Source organism: Astatotilapia calliptera, chromosome 11 (genome assembly GCF_900246225.1).
Source record: "Astatotilapia calliptera chromosome 11, fAstCal1.2, whole genome shotgun sequence".
Lineage (NCBI taxonomy): Eukaryota > Metazoa > Chordata > Actinopteri > Cichliformes > Cichlidae > Astatotilapia > Astatotilapia calliptera.
The window spans coordinates 12889038-12906956 of record NC_039312.1 but is presented as its reverse complement, the minus strand read 5'-3'; the positions used below and the strand labels follow the sequence as shown (position 1 = coordinate 12906956).

The following is a 17919-nucleotide window of genomic DNA, read 5'->3' as shown; positions in this document are numbered from 1 at the left end:
GTTTGCGCTGTCCACTTTCTGCTGTAACAAAATAAATTCCCCTAATAAAGGTTATAAATAATAAAATTTGTAGTAACATGATTTGATATCATAATAAACACTGATTTTTTTCTGTTTTTTTGTCTGTGTGGAGCATAAGGCTGCTCCACGCTTCGCTTGTGTCACTTTTAGGCTATCTGACAATGATTTTCACATCACGTCTTGTGTCATGCCACACAATCTTTGTGGTGTGCAGGCTGACATCCTAGGAGTAAACACTTGGCGACAGCGGAAAGGAAAACCTCCTTTTTAACAGGAAGAAACCTCTAGTAACCAGGCTCAGAGAGGGAACTACAAGTAAGACAGTATTCTGAGAGCAAAGTGCTCTATTAGGGTGATATGCTACTATTAGGTGTTTAAGAGCAGATGGGCCCTCCTTATTAAATTCTTTGTAAGTGAGGTTAAAGATTTTAAATCTAATCCTGGATCAACTGAAGGATTTTCAGGGAGTTTTTAGGACAGCCTGATAATACTGACAATGACAATTGTATCATAAGAGAACAACATTTTGAGGAAACGAGGACTATGCTTTGATTTTTAACAAGCAACTCCTTGGCTTATAATAATTAATTAATAAAAACTCTTGACAGCAAATGAAAAGAATAGTTTTTTTTATTTGGCACGACACAAAAGTGCTTTACGATAACACTGCCCATGACTAGTTTGACATGAAAACATTTTTGTAGGTTAACTGTCAGTCTCATTCAATACACATTGGAAAAAAAATGTGAACTTTAAAATTGTGTAAAAATGCCACTTGATATTTCATTTGTCATCATTCTGTAAGGCACGTCATAACCTTAAAATAAAAAATTTGTGCAAATGGTTTTGAAATGATTTTGGATGAAAGTTCTCAGACTGCTTGGCTTTATTGCTTATTGTAGAGAAGGCATTGCTTTATATTCTTTAAATACTTCAAATCAGTTAGGTTTGCATATGATCTGTGTTAACCAGAAATTTGTCAGGATGTATTTGCTTTTCCTGTGTGGACATATGGAGCAATCAGAGTTGGATGGATACCAGAAAACATCTAAGTACAAAATCCTACAAACCACAGAACAGCCTTCAATAAATATTTTGCATTCTATCTAAGTACAAAGTAAAAAAAAACAAAGGTTCACCACTTTTCTCGAAATCAATAACTTATCCCTACAGATTGCATTTTTTTTAAATTGTTGCTATTGCAGAACCTCCCCCCAGCTCAAAATTTCACATTATTTGGTCAGATATACAAGTCATTGTCAGAACAGTTGAAAGCACACAAATACATTTTTTCATTTTTTTTCTTACAAAAATGAATGAAAATAAAGAATCTTTGGTAGCTAAGCAAAAATAGAATGGAAATGTCTATATATAAAAATGCATTGAAATACATAGTAAAATAAGTACACGGCTACAGCAAAGGGCTGACACGGCATAAAAAATCCAGCTTTGCCTCAATAAGGTACTGTGTATAAAAAGGAGCCCATCATATCACAAACAGATCATAAATTACGTGAAACCATCAGAATGCATCAGTCTTTGGAGAGCACTCTGACACCTTGATGCAATGCAAAGAGAACCACTGAGGTATTTAATCTTCATTATGTCAAGCATCACGCAGAATGATGAGAGAGACGTAAAAGTGCATATGAATTATGGTCAAAAAAAGTAAGTACATCCCATGAAAACTGTTGCCTTTTTTAATGTATTTGAACAAGCAAACATTTAATATCTTTGTAATTCTGACAAAACGTTGAGGATTTTTTTTTTCACGTAAGAGTGGTATAAGAGTGGCAAGTGAATGTGAAAGGAAATGCTTTTTCCTTAAAAAGATATTAAACATTGACATTCCTGTTGAAAAAGTAACTTTCCTTTGTAGTGTTCTTGAACTTTACCACCTTTTCAAAGAAGATCAAGTGGTTGCTTGTCAAATAATAATAACAACAATATTAATCTGACATACTTACATTTTCACATGACTGTAAATTCATGTCTGCTTCTGGTCTATAGCAAACACTGGACTTATTCCAAAATATTGCTTCCTACTATCAACTGCCCTTATTCACATTCCTATGATCAGGTAGTACTATTCCCAGTAGACACTAACATAATCTCACATCTACTTTTTCCCTTGCTAGTGAACAGAATGCAAGGCAGCTTAGAAATGTAACCACTTTATCCTTATGTCACAAAATCTTTGGGCTGGAACTTGTCCATCTTGTTTGCTTGGTGGTTAAAATTCATACTGGTAGAAAGACAACAATAATAGTGTTTTAGCCACTTTTGCAACATACATCTAAAATAAACCTTGTTAAAAGACGAAAAAACAAAAGTCACTGTTTCTGTAAAAGTAAAACAGTCACAGCAGCAATGATACGTCATCTCTCTCTTGTGGTCATCACCTGGTCGCCTGATCAGACAGATATAAATTCTGCTGGTCAGTGATCAGTTTCACTTTGTAAACTAAAAATACTGCAGTCATGTCACATGGGAATAATAATAAATATACCACAACATTAGGTGATGATATGTTTTCACATTGAGCATACATTAAACAGCCAGTCCATTGGTTATATTCCAACCCAACCTTTTTCCAACCAAGTGCTTTCTTGTTGCTGACATAAGAATCAAAGTAGTCTGGCTATCTGATTCTTTCGGCAATTCCAGATGTTATATTTGCTCCCTTAAACCGTAACAGGTGAAGAGCACAAGGAAGTTTGCATCTTTCCCATATGACATGAGAGCATTGAAAGAAAGAAAGCCGCTTTCCATTTCAAAGCCCTTTCTACACTCCTTCTGGCTTCATAAATTGATACTGTAGCTCTTTCCAAAACAGATTAAAACACTGAAAAGGTACACTTAACTTGAACATGTGGCAATAAAAAAAAAAAACTTGAGTGAAATAACTTTAGGTGGATTTGTAAGTTTTGAAGTGGTAAAATAGATCACCCCTATCTATTTATGAGATCTACACAGACTAGACACTGTGTATGTGGTACAATTACACTAATTATATAGCCCTGGTGATAGCCTCTACCAATACCTTTTATCACTATTAATGTAGATTTTTGTCAATGTTGTTCAGTCATTTGAGACTGGAGACAATCGGGCAGTCTTTAGGCTTTCATTTGACGGAGGCAACACAAAACTTGTTCTTTAGTTTAAGTGAGAAAAAAACACATTTACTGGAGAGAGTGCTCTGGAGGGAAAATATTCTTACTGGACAAGTTAAATCCCATCTAAGAATCCAGTTTTATTGGCTTAGTTGCTAATATTAGATGAAGCCCAGTGAAAATGACAAGGGTAAGAGGTAGCTAAAATTATAAAGCCTAGCGCTCTTGCTGCCAAATGCAATAAACACAATCTTGCCATTCTGAGTTATCCAAATTAGCTAATCAGCCTAAACCAATTGATCTTCAGCTAAACCTTATTTGAGTATGTCAAATGGCTAGCTTGAGGATGTACAAGGATCCTGGATGCTATGGTCACAGCCACTGGCATTTAGTCTAGAAAATATTTCTATTTCTTTGTCCATTTTAGTTGACCTCACTTTGCCTCCAGAGCTGCTCTACAGCTAAAATACATTTGTATAACAACAAGATGATGTGTGAGAGAAACCCCCGGTTTCATTGGGAAATCATGATTGTAGTCTGTAAGTCACACATCCAGCACCATATCATAGTGTGTTTCCTTCTTCCTTTTCCCACATTTATTTATGAGCACTGTATATAATGTCAACAGTATAACCCAGTAACTTGCATAGACCACTGCCCCTATTATCAAAACAATCTTTTCTGAGTCGGGGAAGGGTTTTCTAGTCTGTTGTACTACTGTGTATAAAATTCCAATGAAAAGGATAGTGAACCATACTGATATTGGAATCAGACCGATAAAGTTCACCACGATTGTTTTCCTCCCAGAAGTCCCCCATCCAGACTTGTTGATTGTTGCTATTGCAAACATTTTCGCTGGCAACAGGCTTGACATATACAGTACAGAATAAAATGACATGAACACCATGACAATGTTACCTCTGAGGCAGCTGGCAAATGATGACTTAATCAGCGCCACTGCTTGCACAATGAGTAGAAACAAAAGAATATTCCAGAGCCTTCCTTGGTAAAAGAATTGGATCGCTGTGGCGATGAGGAAAAATGGGAAGAAGCCAGTGATCACAGCCTCATAAGTCATCCAGAGATGGTGTTTGTGGAACCACATGGAGTTGTACAGCCATTCTCTGAAATATGACTTGCTCCATCGTGTCTGTTGATTGAGCCACCGCAGATATGTAATTGGTGTCTCTGTAAGGCACTTTGACCGTGCAGTGTATTTTGTTGCATACCCGAGGCTGAGAACTCTGTTCGTGAGATGACGGTCATCCCCAAAACTGCAGTGGGATCCCATGAAGGTCTGATTGTACCAGTCCTCAAGAAACTCATGCAGGAGAGAGTTCCGGTACATTCCTAAAGGCCCGCTAATGCATTGAACGCAGCCGAAGTAGGACTGGCAAGCCCGCTCAATGTTGAAAGCCATCCAGTACCGAACACTGCTCAGGAAGGAGATCCACGACTCATATTTATTTAGGATCTACAGGTAGGTTGACAAGCAGAGACAAAAAGTATGAAGTTTAAAGCACAACATCCTAATTTGTATGTTTGATGTAGAAGATTCAGATTTCACAGAACTTTTAAGAAAACTACCTGTACATCTCCTCCAACTCCTCCCACCATAGGGTCTTCCTCCAAAACCTTAACCATCTCCACTGATGATGCTGGGTCCAGCATGGTGTCAGAGTCACACACCTACATAAAAACACAAGTTAATCAAGAAATTAACTGTGTTTTAGCAACACAGGATACATTTATTTAGATTTTCTTCAACATAGTTCCAGATGTCTTCTTTGTTCAGCTTAATTCTGCAAAACATAACAGATGTCAAATTGACCTAAACTCCCCAAAGAGAGGGAAAAAACCCTTTCTTGCTGAAAAAAATTTGCTTGGACAATCGGAACAAAATTTCGATATACAAAAGAAATTTTTGTGAGATCAAAAAAATAATTTTACATAATGACACACAAAAAAAAGATATCATGCATCCAACAAAACACATAAATGCTCAATATGGCCACTTTATAATCTCTGCCAGCCAAGACCAGAGGGGCTGCTTTCAACTCTGTTCACCACCCACTATAGCTCTAATGTTGTTCTTCTGCTCTCCCTATTTTCTTCTATAAATGGTAATTTTCCTGACCAACAAAATCAGGTGATGAAAACAAACCTAGAGCCCAGTCCTTTTTAACAAAATACATCTGTTACAGGCAGAGCCTGATGAAAGTGAAAAGGCATGAAACATTGTCCCTCCTGTTTCTAAGGTTGAAAAGTATTGGCATGACTGCTGGCAGTGCAGCAGTAAGGTCTATTGAACCTTTTGTGAAGTAAATGATTTTTGGCAGGCTGAAGCCAGCTGCAGGTGTTAGACAGCATTATAGCTCTGAGTTCATATTCTCAAAGTCCCCTTCTTTGTTATACAGACCCGTTTGAATCATTTTGATGCTGTTACATAAATTATACATCAGTTGAGCCTTACTCTTTGATCACAATGCTTTTTGTAGCACTAACAACTGAACATCACAGAAGAAAATGACATAATGATACTTGGCATTTTGGACAAAGAACTGTTACTTGTGCTTAAGTCTGAAGACACAAGAGTTTTTGAATTAGCCTGAGGTATCTGCTTTTCAAACGTAATAACAACAGATCTGTGGAATTGCAAAACTAACTAAAAATGCTGAAACGTCATTAAAGCCATAGACTGAGCGTCTGGTAACAAAACAGAGAAAGTCTTGACAGAGCATGCCCGCACAAAATATTCTGTGTACTTTAAACGCAATCATTTAGTCATGGAAAGAAAAACACTTTCATTGGAAAGTAGCTTTCATGCACTGTTTAGCATTAACAAGCAGATTCAGGAAAAGGTGTGAAGTCATCAGCGTTGGTTCAACCCATGTGACCTCACCACCCTTCAAGTAGTTTTTATTCTTTAGGTAAACACAGTTTGAAAGGTTGTTATTGTGGCTGAATTATATGACACCACAATGTGGTTACATATCATATGACAGTAATACAAGCTCTCATTAAGTATGATATGATAGCTAACATTTGCCATTGTTAGCTACTGCTAATACAAGACAAAGTAAGTCTGGAGGATCAAAACCTCTTTGTATTTTGAACTGAGAAAGGTTCCATTTATTTTTAATTACTTTTATGCTCCTGAATATGACAGTACTATACAGCTTCACAAGAGCCCATGACACGTTTAACAGTCAGTGCCTGCAGGATATTGCTTTACCAAGCAGTTAATGTCTTTAGCCACTGTTTATTTTTTAAGCCACACCAACATACTGTCGCTAGCCAAACACACTATTGAATTTAGTTTTCCTAAAGCTATCAGGCTTTTAGTCCTTAGGTCTGTGTTACTCAAATATAACCTTTGATTGTTTTTAATTTTTCTGAACAGGAGACAAACACATGCTAACCTTTCTAACCTTTCTTTGATACAGATTTGTAGATGACGTAACGCCCTGCGAAAAAGATCTGTTATTACACTTAGACATCAGCTACTGCTGCCCTCCTTCACGCCACACTTCACAACACGGTGCACATGCTAAAAAGCAAAACAAAAGACTCTTTGTGGACCCCATATTTGGCTTGGCATAGCCTCCCCTCCTCTCTTTCCAGCCATCTCTCGTTCTATTCCCTTTCACTCTATCATCAGCTTATGTTTGCCTAGTTTGCATCTCCCACAGTAGCTTACATTTTCTCTTTCTTCACTATGTCCTTCAGATGTCAGCTCTGTGTGTGCATGCGTGCAAATCTACAAAGACACACACAGGCACAAAGTAATATTACACCTGTTGTACAGTATTTTTAATCTTCTAATTTATTTCATTATTTTTTTTATTTAAGGGGCTATTGTTCTTCCACATTACCTGCATTAACTGATTTTAAGCGATTTAACTACTTACCTGCACATAATCCACGCTCCTTCCCAGTGCTTTGAAGGCTGTATACATGACCTCTCTCTTCCCTCCCCACTTCTGCATGATGCACACACATTTGCTGTTCAGCACAACCCTGGACACCTGCTGAAGGCTCTCAGCGTAGCTCTCATCTGTCTCCTCGGGTCCTCTGCTGTGATAATTACTCCTCCACACGTACGTGGCTGATCTGTCCGATCCCATGACCTCCTTAAAAATCTCCATCATGTACAAGTCGTCGTCTGAATTTCCATCGATCACCATGATAACTTTGATACCAGGATATGTCAGCCTCTTCACTGACACAAGGCATTTTCTTAGGTAGTTTTCATCCTCCTGATATGCAGCGATGCACAATGCCAAGGACTTGTTCAGTTTAATTGGTGTTTCTAAGGAGCGCCGCATGTTACGGTGTTCTAGGAGTGCAAAGAGGGTCTGGATAATAAGGTGAACAACCAAAATGGCACCATACAGCCCAAAAGATAGGTGATTTTGAGCTGTAGTGAAAAATTGGTAGCCCATGATATAGGCTGTCGAGATGCCCACCAGGAGAGACACGCCGAACATGGTGGTCCCAAATATCCTCAGGTAAGTGAGGCCTCTTTTACACTTCATCTGTGGACAAAAACAAAAGGGTTACATGTAGTAACAGTGGTGCAGAAAATGTTACTATGATTGACAGCAACTCACAGTGAAACATTTGTAACCTTTTATACTCAATTGGTCCAAGTAAATGACCTTCTTAACCTCCTAAGACCCGAACTCTTCCACGGCATGCATTTTTAATTTCTCTTTGATTTTTGGGATGATTAGGTCCTGATGAATGTAAAAACAAAGAATTACCAGATTTTTTTTACCTAATTTTTGCTTGTAAGAAAAATGAGAGCCACATATGAGGATATTTGTTTAAAATTTTGATAGAACAGTAGCAGTATAATGTCCTCGTAAGTGGATATCAGGCCGTTGTAGAGCAAAATTGAGTATTTTGGTCTAAATAACCGAAAATGTGATGTCCACATATGTGGACGGCAGGTCGTAGGAGGTTAAAGTGAATACAATCACTTAAACAAGAGTGTTGGAACCATTTTCACTGTACTTTTCACTAAAGCTTTTATGTTTTGACACAACAAAACCAGGTACAGACTGCTGTAAGCTTTCTCCTTTTTTATGCCCCATCCCTCTCCCTACCTCCTCCCCTTCCCCAAATCCCCCTAAATGCCAGACAGTTGTGAGTAGCCGATTGTTCCAACTCTCTTTTAGTGTGGGTGGCCACACGTTACAAGATTTCTTGACCTAATTAACCAACAAGTTGGCTGCCTCTGCCAACCATCAAGGTCTAAGCACATGCTAAATGTTGGTCGTGGTGGTGGGGTAGCCTATAATGAAAATTATTGGTTTCCACAGTATTTTGGGGACACATTGCAAAGGTCAAAGACCAAGTATGACAAACTCTGACCTAGAACATGAATATTCAATATTTTTAAGAGAGGCGTTTGTGCAAGAGGATGCTTTTGCGTCTGCATCCTCTTGCACAAACTCCTGAAGTTTGTTTCCAACCCTCATTATGTTGCTACCGCCATCTGTTTGGCAGACCAACGGAGACCCACTCAGCGTGGCTCATTTTGACTCAACGCAGAGAGCGGACCACCCTGTGATGTCATCTGTTTATATCTTTATGGGAAGAAGAAGACAAGAGACTTCTATTGCTGCACGCGTGCTTCTCTCTCTCTGAATCTTTGTGTAGAGAGCATTGCAGGGAAATGACTTCTGTTAAACAGAGAGAAAGAGAGAAAAGACCTTTGACATTATGAAGGTCAAAGTATGCTGACCTTCAGTAGGGCTCCCTCTTGTGGGATAAACTTTTCATCTAGGATTTAGACGCATTTAGCGCCATTTTGTTCATTGAGTGACCAAAAATATTTTGCGATATCACGCATTTTGTACATGTACATTTAATCAAGTCAAGGGAAACAAGTCAGAACAACAATAAAATGATCAAAAGAAGCGTATACAAGGCCGAGTGATGTTTGTGAACTGGAGAGAGTTCTTGGGACCACACCTAAACACATGACAGATGAAGGGAGGGGACGACTAAAGGAGAGAAAGAAAAAAATATATACACAGAGAAAGCGAAGATAGCATGGAGAATCTTTAAGAGAGAAAGTGAAGAAAGTTGGTTAAGAAAATTGGTTAAACTAGCTGAAAAGCAGATGCATCTTGAGAGACATTAGGAAAATGAAAGTAAAAGACAGTGAGGGAGTAGCAGAAGCAGGGAGAGAGAGGTTGTGTTCATGGAGAAGAATACACACAAACACACACTTTGGCTCAGACATAATGCTTTGTTCATTTGACTGTTGGACGAGAAAGCCACAATCAGTGTAGCGGACCTCCTCTGGCAGGTTTTAACGTCAGGCCATCTTTTACAAGACCCCTGACATGCACAGATATACACCAAAATGCACATATAAAAGCTTATTGTACCACTGCATGTGTGTGTTTGTGTAATTGAACAAATTTAAATTTTGGCCTCTTTCAGCTTGTGTGAGAATGTCTATAATGCTTTATAAGCCCTGTATCCATGTCTTACCTTTGTTTGAACTCAACCACTGATTAGGAGTAAGCATGAGTGCAGCAACAAAACACAACGTTTTGGGGCACTTCATTGTCAGCTTAAAAGTACATCATGACTGACAAATGTACACCTCTACATTTTATCAACTGGGCTTTGGGAGAAAACAAAATGAACTTGATTGAACCACTGAAGATAACAAGGACAGGAACCGTCGTCAGTGTTTGCTCCTCCTTGACTTTCTGTTAATGATCTGCACTTTAATGATACAATCTGTTTGCTCTGATTTAATGTTTGGAATGAAAGTAAAAATCAAAACTAGGATATTAAATCCATCATCGACAGGCTAGGCTCATGGCATGTAAATGTGATGTGGGAAAACGTCAAGTCCACAGTAATGCAACCATTGCTGCTGGCTACAATGATCTGGTCTTTGCAGGATCTTATACACCATTTTGGGTGTGTAGTGCAGCGCAGAGGTCGGGTTGACAGTTAGCTCAGGCTGCAGACAGATTAACTGCAGACTTAAAGTGAGGCCAAACTCTGGCCCGTTCTTATTGAGATAAAGCCTTTTTAATCAGAGCAGTATCTGTAACAGTGGAGATGTCATCCACATATGGATGATGTAAATGATGTCACGTTGGTTGGTGAGCACACGTATCTTCATGTGTTTGTCCAGAGCATTTATCTATGCAAGCGGAGGGTGTCATTAACACATGAAGATGATATCACTCCAGCTTTCTGTTTGTTGTTACATCTTGGCACTTGAGGGTTAGAACATCGCCATTATGTCCTTTTTGCTGTACATGTGTGTATGCGTGGCCAGCCCTGTGGTGACCTTGGGCTGGAAGCTTGAGCAGTCTCACTCTGACGTTATTAACAGTCTCTTGAGTGAAACTCCCACGGGCTCTCTCTCAGAGATAACATTGCAGTAATGTTGAGTCTTGCATGGATGTACATGGTGAGTTAGTAGATAAATGAAGCGATGACTACATAAATTAATGGATAGATTAAGTTGACCCAAAAAAACTGGGTCCTTGGAAAAAGTGCATCTGGCTGTTCTTTTAAACTGAGACACGTGGATTTGTTTGGGATTACAGCAACAGTAAAAAAAATAAAATAACAAAAAAGTAGTGACAGGGAAATCTCATTGTGTTTGTGAGTTTGTTATTTTGAAAATATGATTTAGGAAAATCAATGAGTGTCTTGCCTTCCCGTTACTCTAAGTGTTCTTACAGTACAAATGAGCAAGGCGCTGAACTATTTAGCTGTAACAGGAATGAGAGACTGTGCCTGCATCTTCCTCTGCTTCTGAATGAAACAGCATATTAATATGCTACAGTATGCTAAATCAAAATCCTGACCTCATGACAATATTAGACTAAAATTCAGGGATCACTATACTATGGTTTATTTTGTTCAAAACGTGCTCACTACATGCACACATTCTGATGGAAATCCATCCAATAATTTTTTCAGGTGGAGCCACTGAGTAAATCAAATGTGAACATCAAAGTTTCCCTGCAGGAAAAGTCAAGGAAACACCATGTGCAAACATTGCACAGACTTTGTAAATAAGTGAATTTGTTGATCTGCTGGTGCTCAGAGGGATGATAGGAGTTCACCGAATACAGAAGGTACATTGCTACACATAGAGTCAAGTTACTTGCAATGCCAAGAAAAAAACATTGCATTTAATTGGTTTGACATGTTTACAATATTGCGCAAAAGTCTTGAGCCACCTCTAAATTCTTTCTTTCAATGATCCAGACCTTCTTGTAATTTCTTTAACATCTCATACTTTTTAAAGTGGTCTTGAGCAACAGTTCTTCAGGGCTTCTTAAGGTCTTGTAATGCTTCTGTTTGGACATTGGCTGCTTTTTCACTCATTTTTAGCCAAGTATTTAGACCTGTACATTAAAACAATAAACACTGACCTCTGAATCGATCAAAAAGGCACCTAACAAGAGAGAGTGTTTATTGACCAGTGTGAATGCTTTTCTTCTGATTTGTTTAGCGGAATCTATGAAACCTGCAAACACAACACAGGTTGACAGTGATAATAGTATTACATAATAAAATTTTTACAGGAACAAGATGATGATGAGCTATTGACTGCCTGGTGTGCAGTGTGCCCTTAAAACATTTGAGGAAACTGAATGAAGGGCAAAAGAAGAATTGGCAGAGCTAGAAAACTACCTACAACAAATTCCTGACACAGGACCTGAGAGACAAATCTGAAGCCTCAGTGGAAGGGTTTGCTGTCAAGAAGTCATTCTTAAGGAAGGTAAAACGGAAGAAAAGGCTGATGTATGCCAGATTACACTCATGGAGTGATAATTCCAGTCATTTTTGGTTTAAATTATGCATTGATATGTATGGAGGAAGTAGTACAGATGCACAACACCCAAAACACGGGGGAGGCTCTGTTATGGTTTGGGACTGCATTTAAGGCAGTGGTGTTTGGGATCTTGTCAAAATTGATGAAAATGTGAACACAGAAAAGTACAATCAGATTTTGATCTACCATGCAGTACCATCTGGAACGTGTCTGATTGGCTTCATTTTTTAGCCTGACAACAATCTCAAACAAACAATGCAGTAAAAGAATATCTAGATAGAAAACCACACAATGGAATCAGTCATGGATTGACCTCCCCAGAGCCTGGACCGCAACATTATTCAAGCAGTGTGGGATCATCCTGACAGAGAATGGAACAAAAGGAAGCCAACATCCAAAGAAGAGCTTTAAATGTCCTATAAGAAGCCTGGAGAAATATTCCTGAAGACTACTTAAAGAAATTACAAGAAAGCTTGTCTAAGAGAGTTCAGGCTGTGTTGAAGGTGGTCGTACCAAATACTGACTTTCGAGTTGTACAAACTTTGTTTTTGCTTTACATACTGTACATACTGTATTTCCATTCACACTTTTGCATGTTTCAATAAATCACTGCTCCAATTTCACATTTCCTTTGCATATCATAGAAACAAGGGAGTGGCTCAAGACTTCTGCACAATACTGCATATTTTCATTCTGTTCATTCTTTTGGCCACAAAGAACCGACAATAAATCTCAATCACCAATTAAAATATGAGTGCTACTTGTGCGCAATAAAATATGGGACACATTTTGGTTTTCAAATATAATGAATATCTTAAAATCACCACATGTTATAATAAATTGCATGCGTGTTACATCAGGGAGAGCTTTTAGATATGAAGAACAGGCTGCTTAATGTGAATGCCATATGTACCTATGTGCAAATCTATCACTAATGTCACAATGTATGGCATATGTGTGCGTGTTTGTGTGTGTATATACACAGCATGAGGCATATGTGTGTGTGTGTAAGAATATGAGTGTGTATGCAGGCTGTCTGCAGAAAGAGATGCCTTGACTTAACTCACATGAGAGCAGTTGAAGCTCTTTCAGCAGGGTTCCAGCTCAAGACCTCTGATAGAAACGCAAGACTCTGATAGACTCTGTGTGTGTATGTGTGTGTGTGTGTGTCTTCATACACTAAAACTACATATCTGTGTGAGTTTGCACAAGTGTGTATGTAATTACTGTGTGTGCTGCCCAGAGTATAACAGTGAAGTGGAGCCAAAGAAAGACAGCCTGCTGGTCTGTGTGGAGCTGAGATAACATAAAGCTCACATCTTTACATCTCAGCAGTCACTGCTGGAAGTGTAACATTCACAAATCAGCAGCTCTGGCTGGATAAGTACTTATAACAAATCAAACATTATATGCTGGGGGCCCAAGCTGACACTTGTGGCTGGTATAATTTAGACCTGAATCACAGTTAAGGATTTGAACAGTTTTCATGGTATTTTTCATGACAATGTTCAATGAAGCCCAGATAAGTATGAGCTAATAAAGACAGATTAATGGTATTTGGGGTTTTTGTGAGGAGTCTCTGGATCCATTGAAAAAATAATAGTACATTTTATATCAGTTTAGTATAAAAAACCAGACCTGCTGAGGTAATACACACCTTTGAAATCTCATGTGCTTTGACAATTTCCAAGAATAAAAAAAAACACGCATGTACAAATGGAGAGATATGCATCACAGATAATGATTTTATATATACACTAGGTTGTCAGTGTGTGTTTAAGAACTTTGCAGGGTTAGAAAAGGCCACGGGGGATTGTAAAATTAAACATTAAACGTGGAGCTGGCTCTCATGACAGACATAGCAGCATGCAGCAAAGGGTCACATCTTCCCGAGAAGCTGATGAGGCAAAAGAGTGGAAGCGGCGGGGAGAGACTTGAGAATTGGCTGCAGTCTTTGGCTAGACGTACTTGACACATTCAAGGCTGGGCTGCTGCTCCATGTCTATTTACTATGTTAATTTAGTGACAAGGCTCCTTTTCTCTTCGCTCTTTCTGGGGGCAGAATCAGGTGTGATGGGGCCATAACTGAAAAGCAGCAAAAGGTTAAAGCATCTTCTAGACTGCAACTGTTTCTTCATCACGCAATTAGCATCTCATTACACTGTTACACCAACAGATGTTGTTATATACAGGATTTAATACAACACTGAGGTAAATGTGTTCTCTGTTTCAAAGCCAGACTATGCCGTTTGGTATTTAGGCGTGTCTTTTTTCCACCTTGATTCATCCATGTAGTAGGAAGAAAAGGGGAGGAGGTGAAGTTGGGATGAAGCTGCTCAGAGATGAATGGGTGGCACACACTGAAAATGGGGTGGGGCCAGGACATTGAAGGCGTGGTGCTGTACTTGGATGCATTCACTGCCAGCTGAGGCACGGGACTTACATCACTGTGGCAGACTCCAAGAGACCAAAGTGAGATGAGGTTGAGTATGGAATTCCTCCTTCTTAAGCTATTTCTTTGTGTGAAAAAAAATGCAAAAAATCATTGAAAGCTCTTCTTTTACAAACACAACCTGTTTCTCTGTATCATCCAACGATCCAGCAGTTCCCTTATCAGATTGATAATAGACATCCATCCATCAGCAGTACCCTTAAATAAATGTCTTCACCTCCATGGGATGGAAAATTCTATTAATAGCACTCTTTAAAACCACAGCCCAGTGTGGCTAAAAGATAACAGAGGCTCATAATCACACTCAAGTAGAAGATAATTAAAAAGAACTTTATAATTATTAAGGGGAAAAAAGGAAGAAAGAATCACACTAAGATTTCCATGAAACGTTTTGTCAGTTTGTCACTCTCATCTTTCCAGAAGATATACAGAAAATATAAATAACATTAACAAGAGCCACTTTGTGAGCTGCTCCTGCCCGGTTTGCTTTGTAAGGGGCCTTTGTTACTTTATGGTACACTCTAACTGCTGGATATATGAATTAGATTTGGCATCAAACCTACTCTGTGTGACTCAGCGTGAGGTAGTGAGAATCTAACTGACATCCAAATTTTCACTTTTACTGGCTGGCTGCAGTGCTGCTTTACTGTTAGTATACTGAAGGAACCTGGAAAAAAACTGGTATTAACACAGAGTAGATGAGCTAAGTGGTACGGCTCGGGAGGGGCTGCGCCTCTAAGATCAACAGTTGTACCCTGCCAGCCCCATGGCTCTTTACACTAAAAGACCCTTGCTGGGAGAAGTAATGGCACGTGAGACTTGTTGTGTGCCTTAATGGAGGCCAGCCATGGAAAGTCTTCTTCTCTTAAATAGTAAAATGCTCTTTGTGCTGTGTGGGAGTGCATGCTGGAGCACTGATGCAACTCAGACATCAAAAAGGTTTTAAAAACTTCTTTGTCATTATAGTGGACAACTGTGACATTCACAGAGTATTTCATTTAATAGCACTAAAGTCGTATTGTCTTTCTCATTGGGAACTGAGTCCTGCACTCAGCAAAGAAATTCCCTGGAGGACTGAGATTAGGAACACCACATGGGTATTAGGTTGAATACATGCTGACATGGGCACAAGGTCCACATATGCTCCAAATCTACAGCAAATGAGCAGTGAGCATTTATTTGAAGTTTACAGTTTCCCTGCTAATAAAGTACTGCGCAAAAAGTTTAATCCACAAGTCATCCTGGAAGTATTTTTTCACACTGGACACACTTGATCATCTCTTCTTACAAGTAAATATGCAGGATATCACCACAGAGTTAGGGTGCATTGTGAGAGCAGCACAATGCAAAGTAAAATCAATAAAATAAATAGATAATCCAAGTCAGCAAGGAGATTCTGCTTGTGGGTTGAAAAGTTCTACATTTTGGATAAATAGCTGTAATATTTGTCCACTTACTCACACATGGTGTGTGGGCAACACAGTGGGACCCAACAGCGGTCTGTGCACACTCAGTAGGTGGATGGAGAAAGAGACTATGTCAAGGAGAGTGTGACAGATGTTCATTAGCATTTGTGTATATGTGCGCGTGTGATGGGTGTGCAAGGGGACAACAATGCTCAGAACTTAGGTGCATGGACCACGTGATATCTCACATGAGCTTTTCTGGTTTTGTTTAAGTTCAAAGTTAGGAGGTTATGAATAAACTGCAAAACTTTTCAGCAAGGCATGTGCCTGCTACCACTTTTTACAGAACACGGATATCAACAAAGGCTAACTTGTCCAAAAGCTGAAGGCTGGTCAAGAAGCTATTCACACGCATGCAAATGTTAGTCCTCCACACTGGGCGTCAAATTACGCGCCCCTACCACAAGCCACGCTGAAACAGTCCCCATTCAGTCTTCTCATTGGCTTAAAAATCTCAACGAATGACGTGTGACCGGTAACGTCACAGTGTAGTTATATTCAGGCTAGCATCACTCTTACAACAAAGACTAGTCATTAATTTGACTGATCAGAAGATAAAAGCTTAGTATATTAAACCTTTTACACCTGTATTTTGTAGTGTTATAGCATGAAATGAAACACAAACTGAGTTTCAGCACTTCTTGCTGTGGCTCCCAACTTTTAGCATCACTCACTTTGTGGAGCAAACACGCTGAACAAACTCGTGAAAAAAAAGAAGCTCTATGCATGCACTTTGCTAGAGAGTTGGCGCATCATCACGTTCACACACACGCGCACACGAAAACTGATTTCGCGTAATTATGTTCTAAACCACTTTATGAATGATTTAGTGGCTTGTGGTAAAATATTTGGTAAAATGATCACCGGCCACCTACCTTGAAGCAGCTGTTGTCCTCTGATTCCTCCTGAGAAAGGATGCGTCTAACTTCTGGGACTCTGGTCCCGATCCACAGAGGAAAAAAGTAGACACAGAGCTTGAGCAGCGACGACTCTCATGAATCCGCTTAAAATGGTCCTCATAAGCCTATTTTTGTTTGTTTGTTTGTTTGTTTTTTAAAGGGGGAAAAAGAATAATAAAAAAAAAGTCGTGCCAGTCCTTTGTATGTGTGCTCAGTTTGGATGCTTCAAAAAGACAACCGGGATTGCTTGTCTTCTCTAACTTCTAACGGTTTGTCTGCAGCCTTTCCAAGTCACTTGCATCTCTGGTGTCCAAAACCAAACATCATATCAGTCAGCTTTGGCATCATTCATATAAAAAAGTATAAATAAAACATAGACTATAAAAATATGATAAATATTCTTCTCCATCAACGCCTGTTTCATTCATTCTTAATAAAACGAAAAAAAAAATTAAGATAAAGCATCAACTTTGGCAGCTTCAGTCACATTCAAAAGTTTTTTAAAAAAAACAAAAAAGTTTCAGCAAACAATAAAATATGAGCCAGAGCTTTTTTTGTATTCTTCCTGTCTTAAGGGGCGTTAAGGTAAGTTTTTCTAGAGTTTCCTCCGAGCATCCAGGTTACACAGAGCGCACAGAAGTCTCTCTGCCGCTGTTTCAGCTGTCTAATTCCTTCCAGACGGGTGTGTGTGCATGTGTGCGAGTATGTCTGTGTGTGTGGACCCTCCTTTATGGCTCCTGCGGCTCCCAAACCCCTTTTACCGGGCAACAGATTGGCGTGTTGATTTAATAGGAGGGAAGGTTTGGGGGTGTGTGTAAGGAGGAGCGACGGAGAAGTGATGGGGGAAGAGAAAAAAAGGGGTGGGGGAGGGGGGGCGGCGAGTCTCTCATCCAAACTCATTCAAACTTCAGAGAATGGGTGGGTGGGGAGTCTCTCATCCAAACTCATTCAAACTCCAGAGAGAGAGAGAGAGAGAGAGAGAGAGAGAGAGAGAGAGAGGCTAACATTGACTGGAACCCCCTCTCCATTCATTTTATATTACAACTTGAGGTTACATAGTATAAAAATTACTAAAAGATCAAAGGTCAAGATCCCTGTCTAGATAAATAAATAAATCTGGGTAAATTCCCAGATG

General features: G+C 39.2%; 1 protein-coding gene across 1 annotated transcript; it reads right to left on the bottom strand.

Moving 5' to 3' along the window:
- Positions 1 to 664: 664 nt before the first annotated feature.
- Positions 665 to 17526, bottom strand: has2 (hyaluronan synthase 2). Its single transcript, XM_026185602.1, has 4 exons — positions 16761 to 17526; positions 7046 to 7672; positions 4722 to 4823; positions 665 to 4608 (listed from the first exon to the last, which is right to left on the bottom strand). The coding sequence occupies exons 2-4, from the start codon at positions 7670 to 7672 to the stop codon at positions 3679 to 3681; spliced, it is 1659 nt and encodes a 552-aa protein (XP_026041387.1). The 5' UTR covers positions 16761 to 17526; the 3' UTR covers positions 665 to 3678.
- Positions 17527 to 17919: the final 393 nt, after the last annotated feature.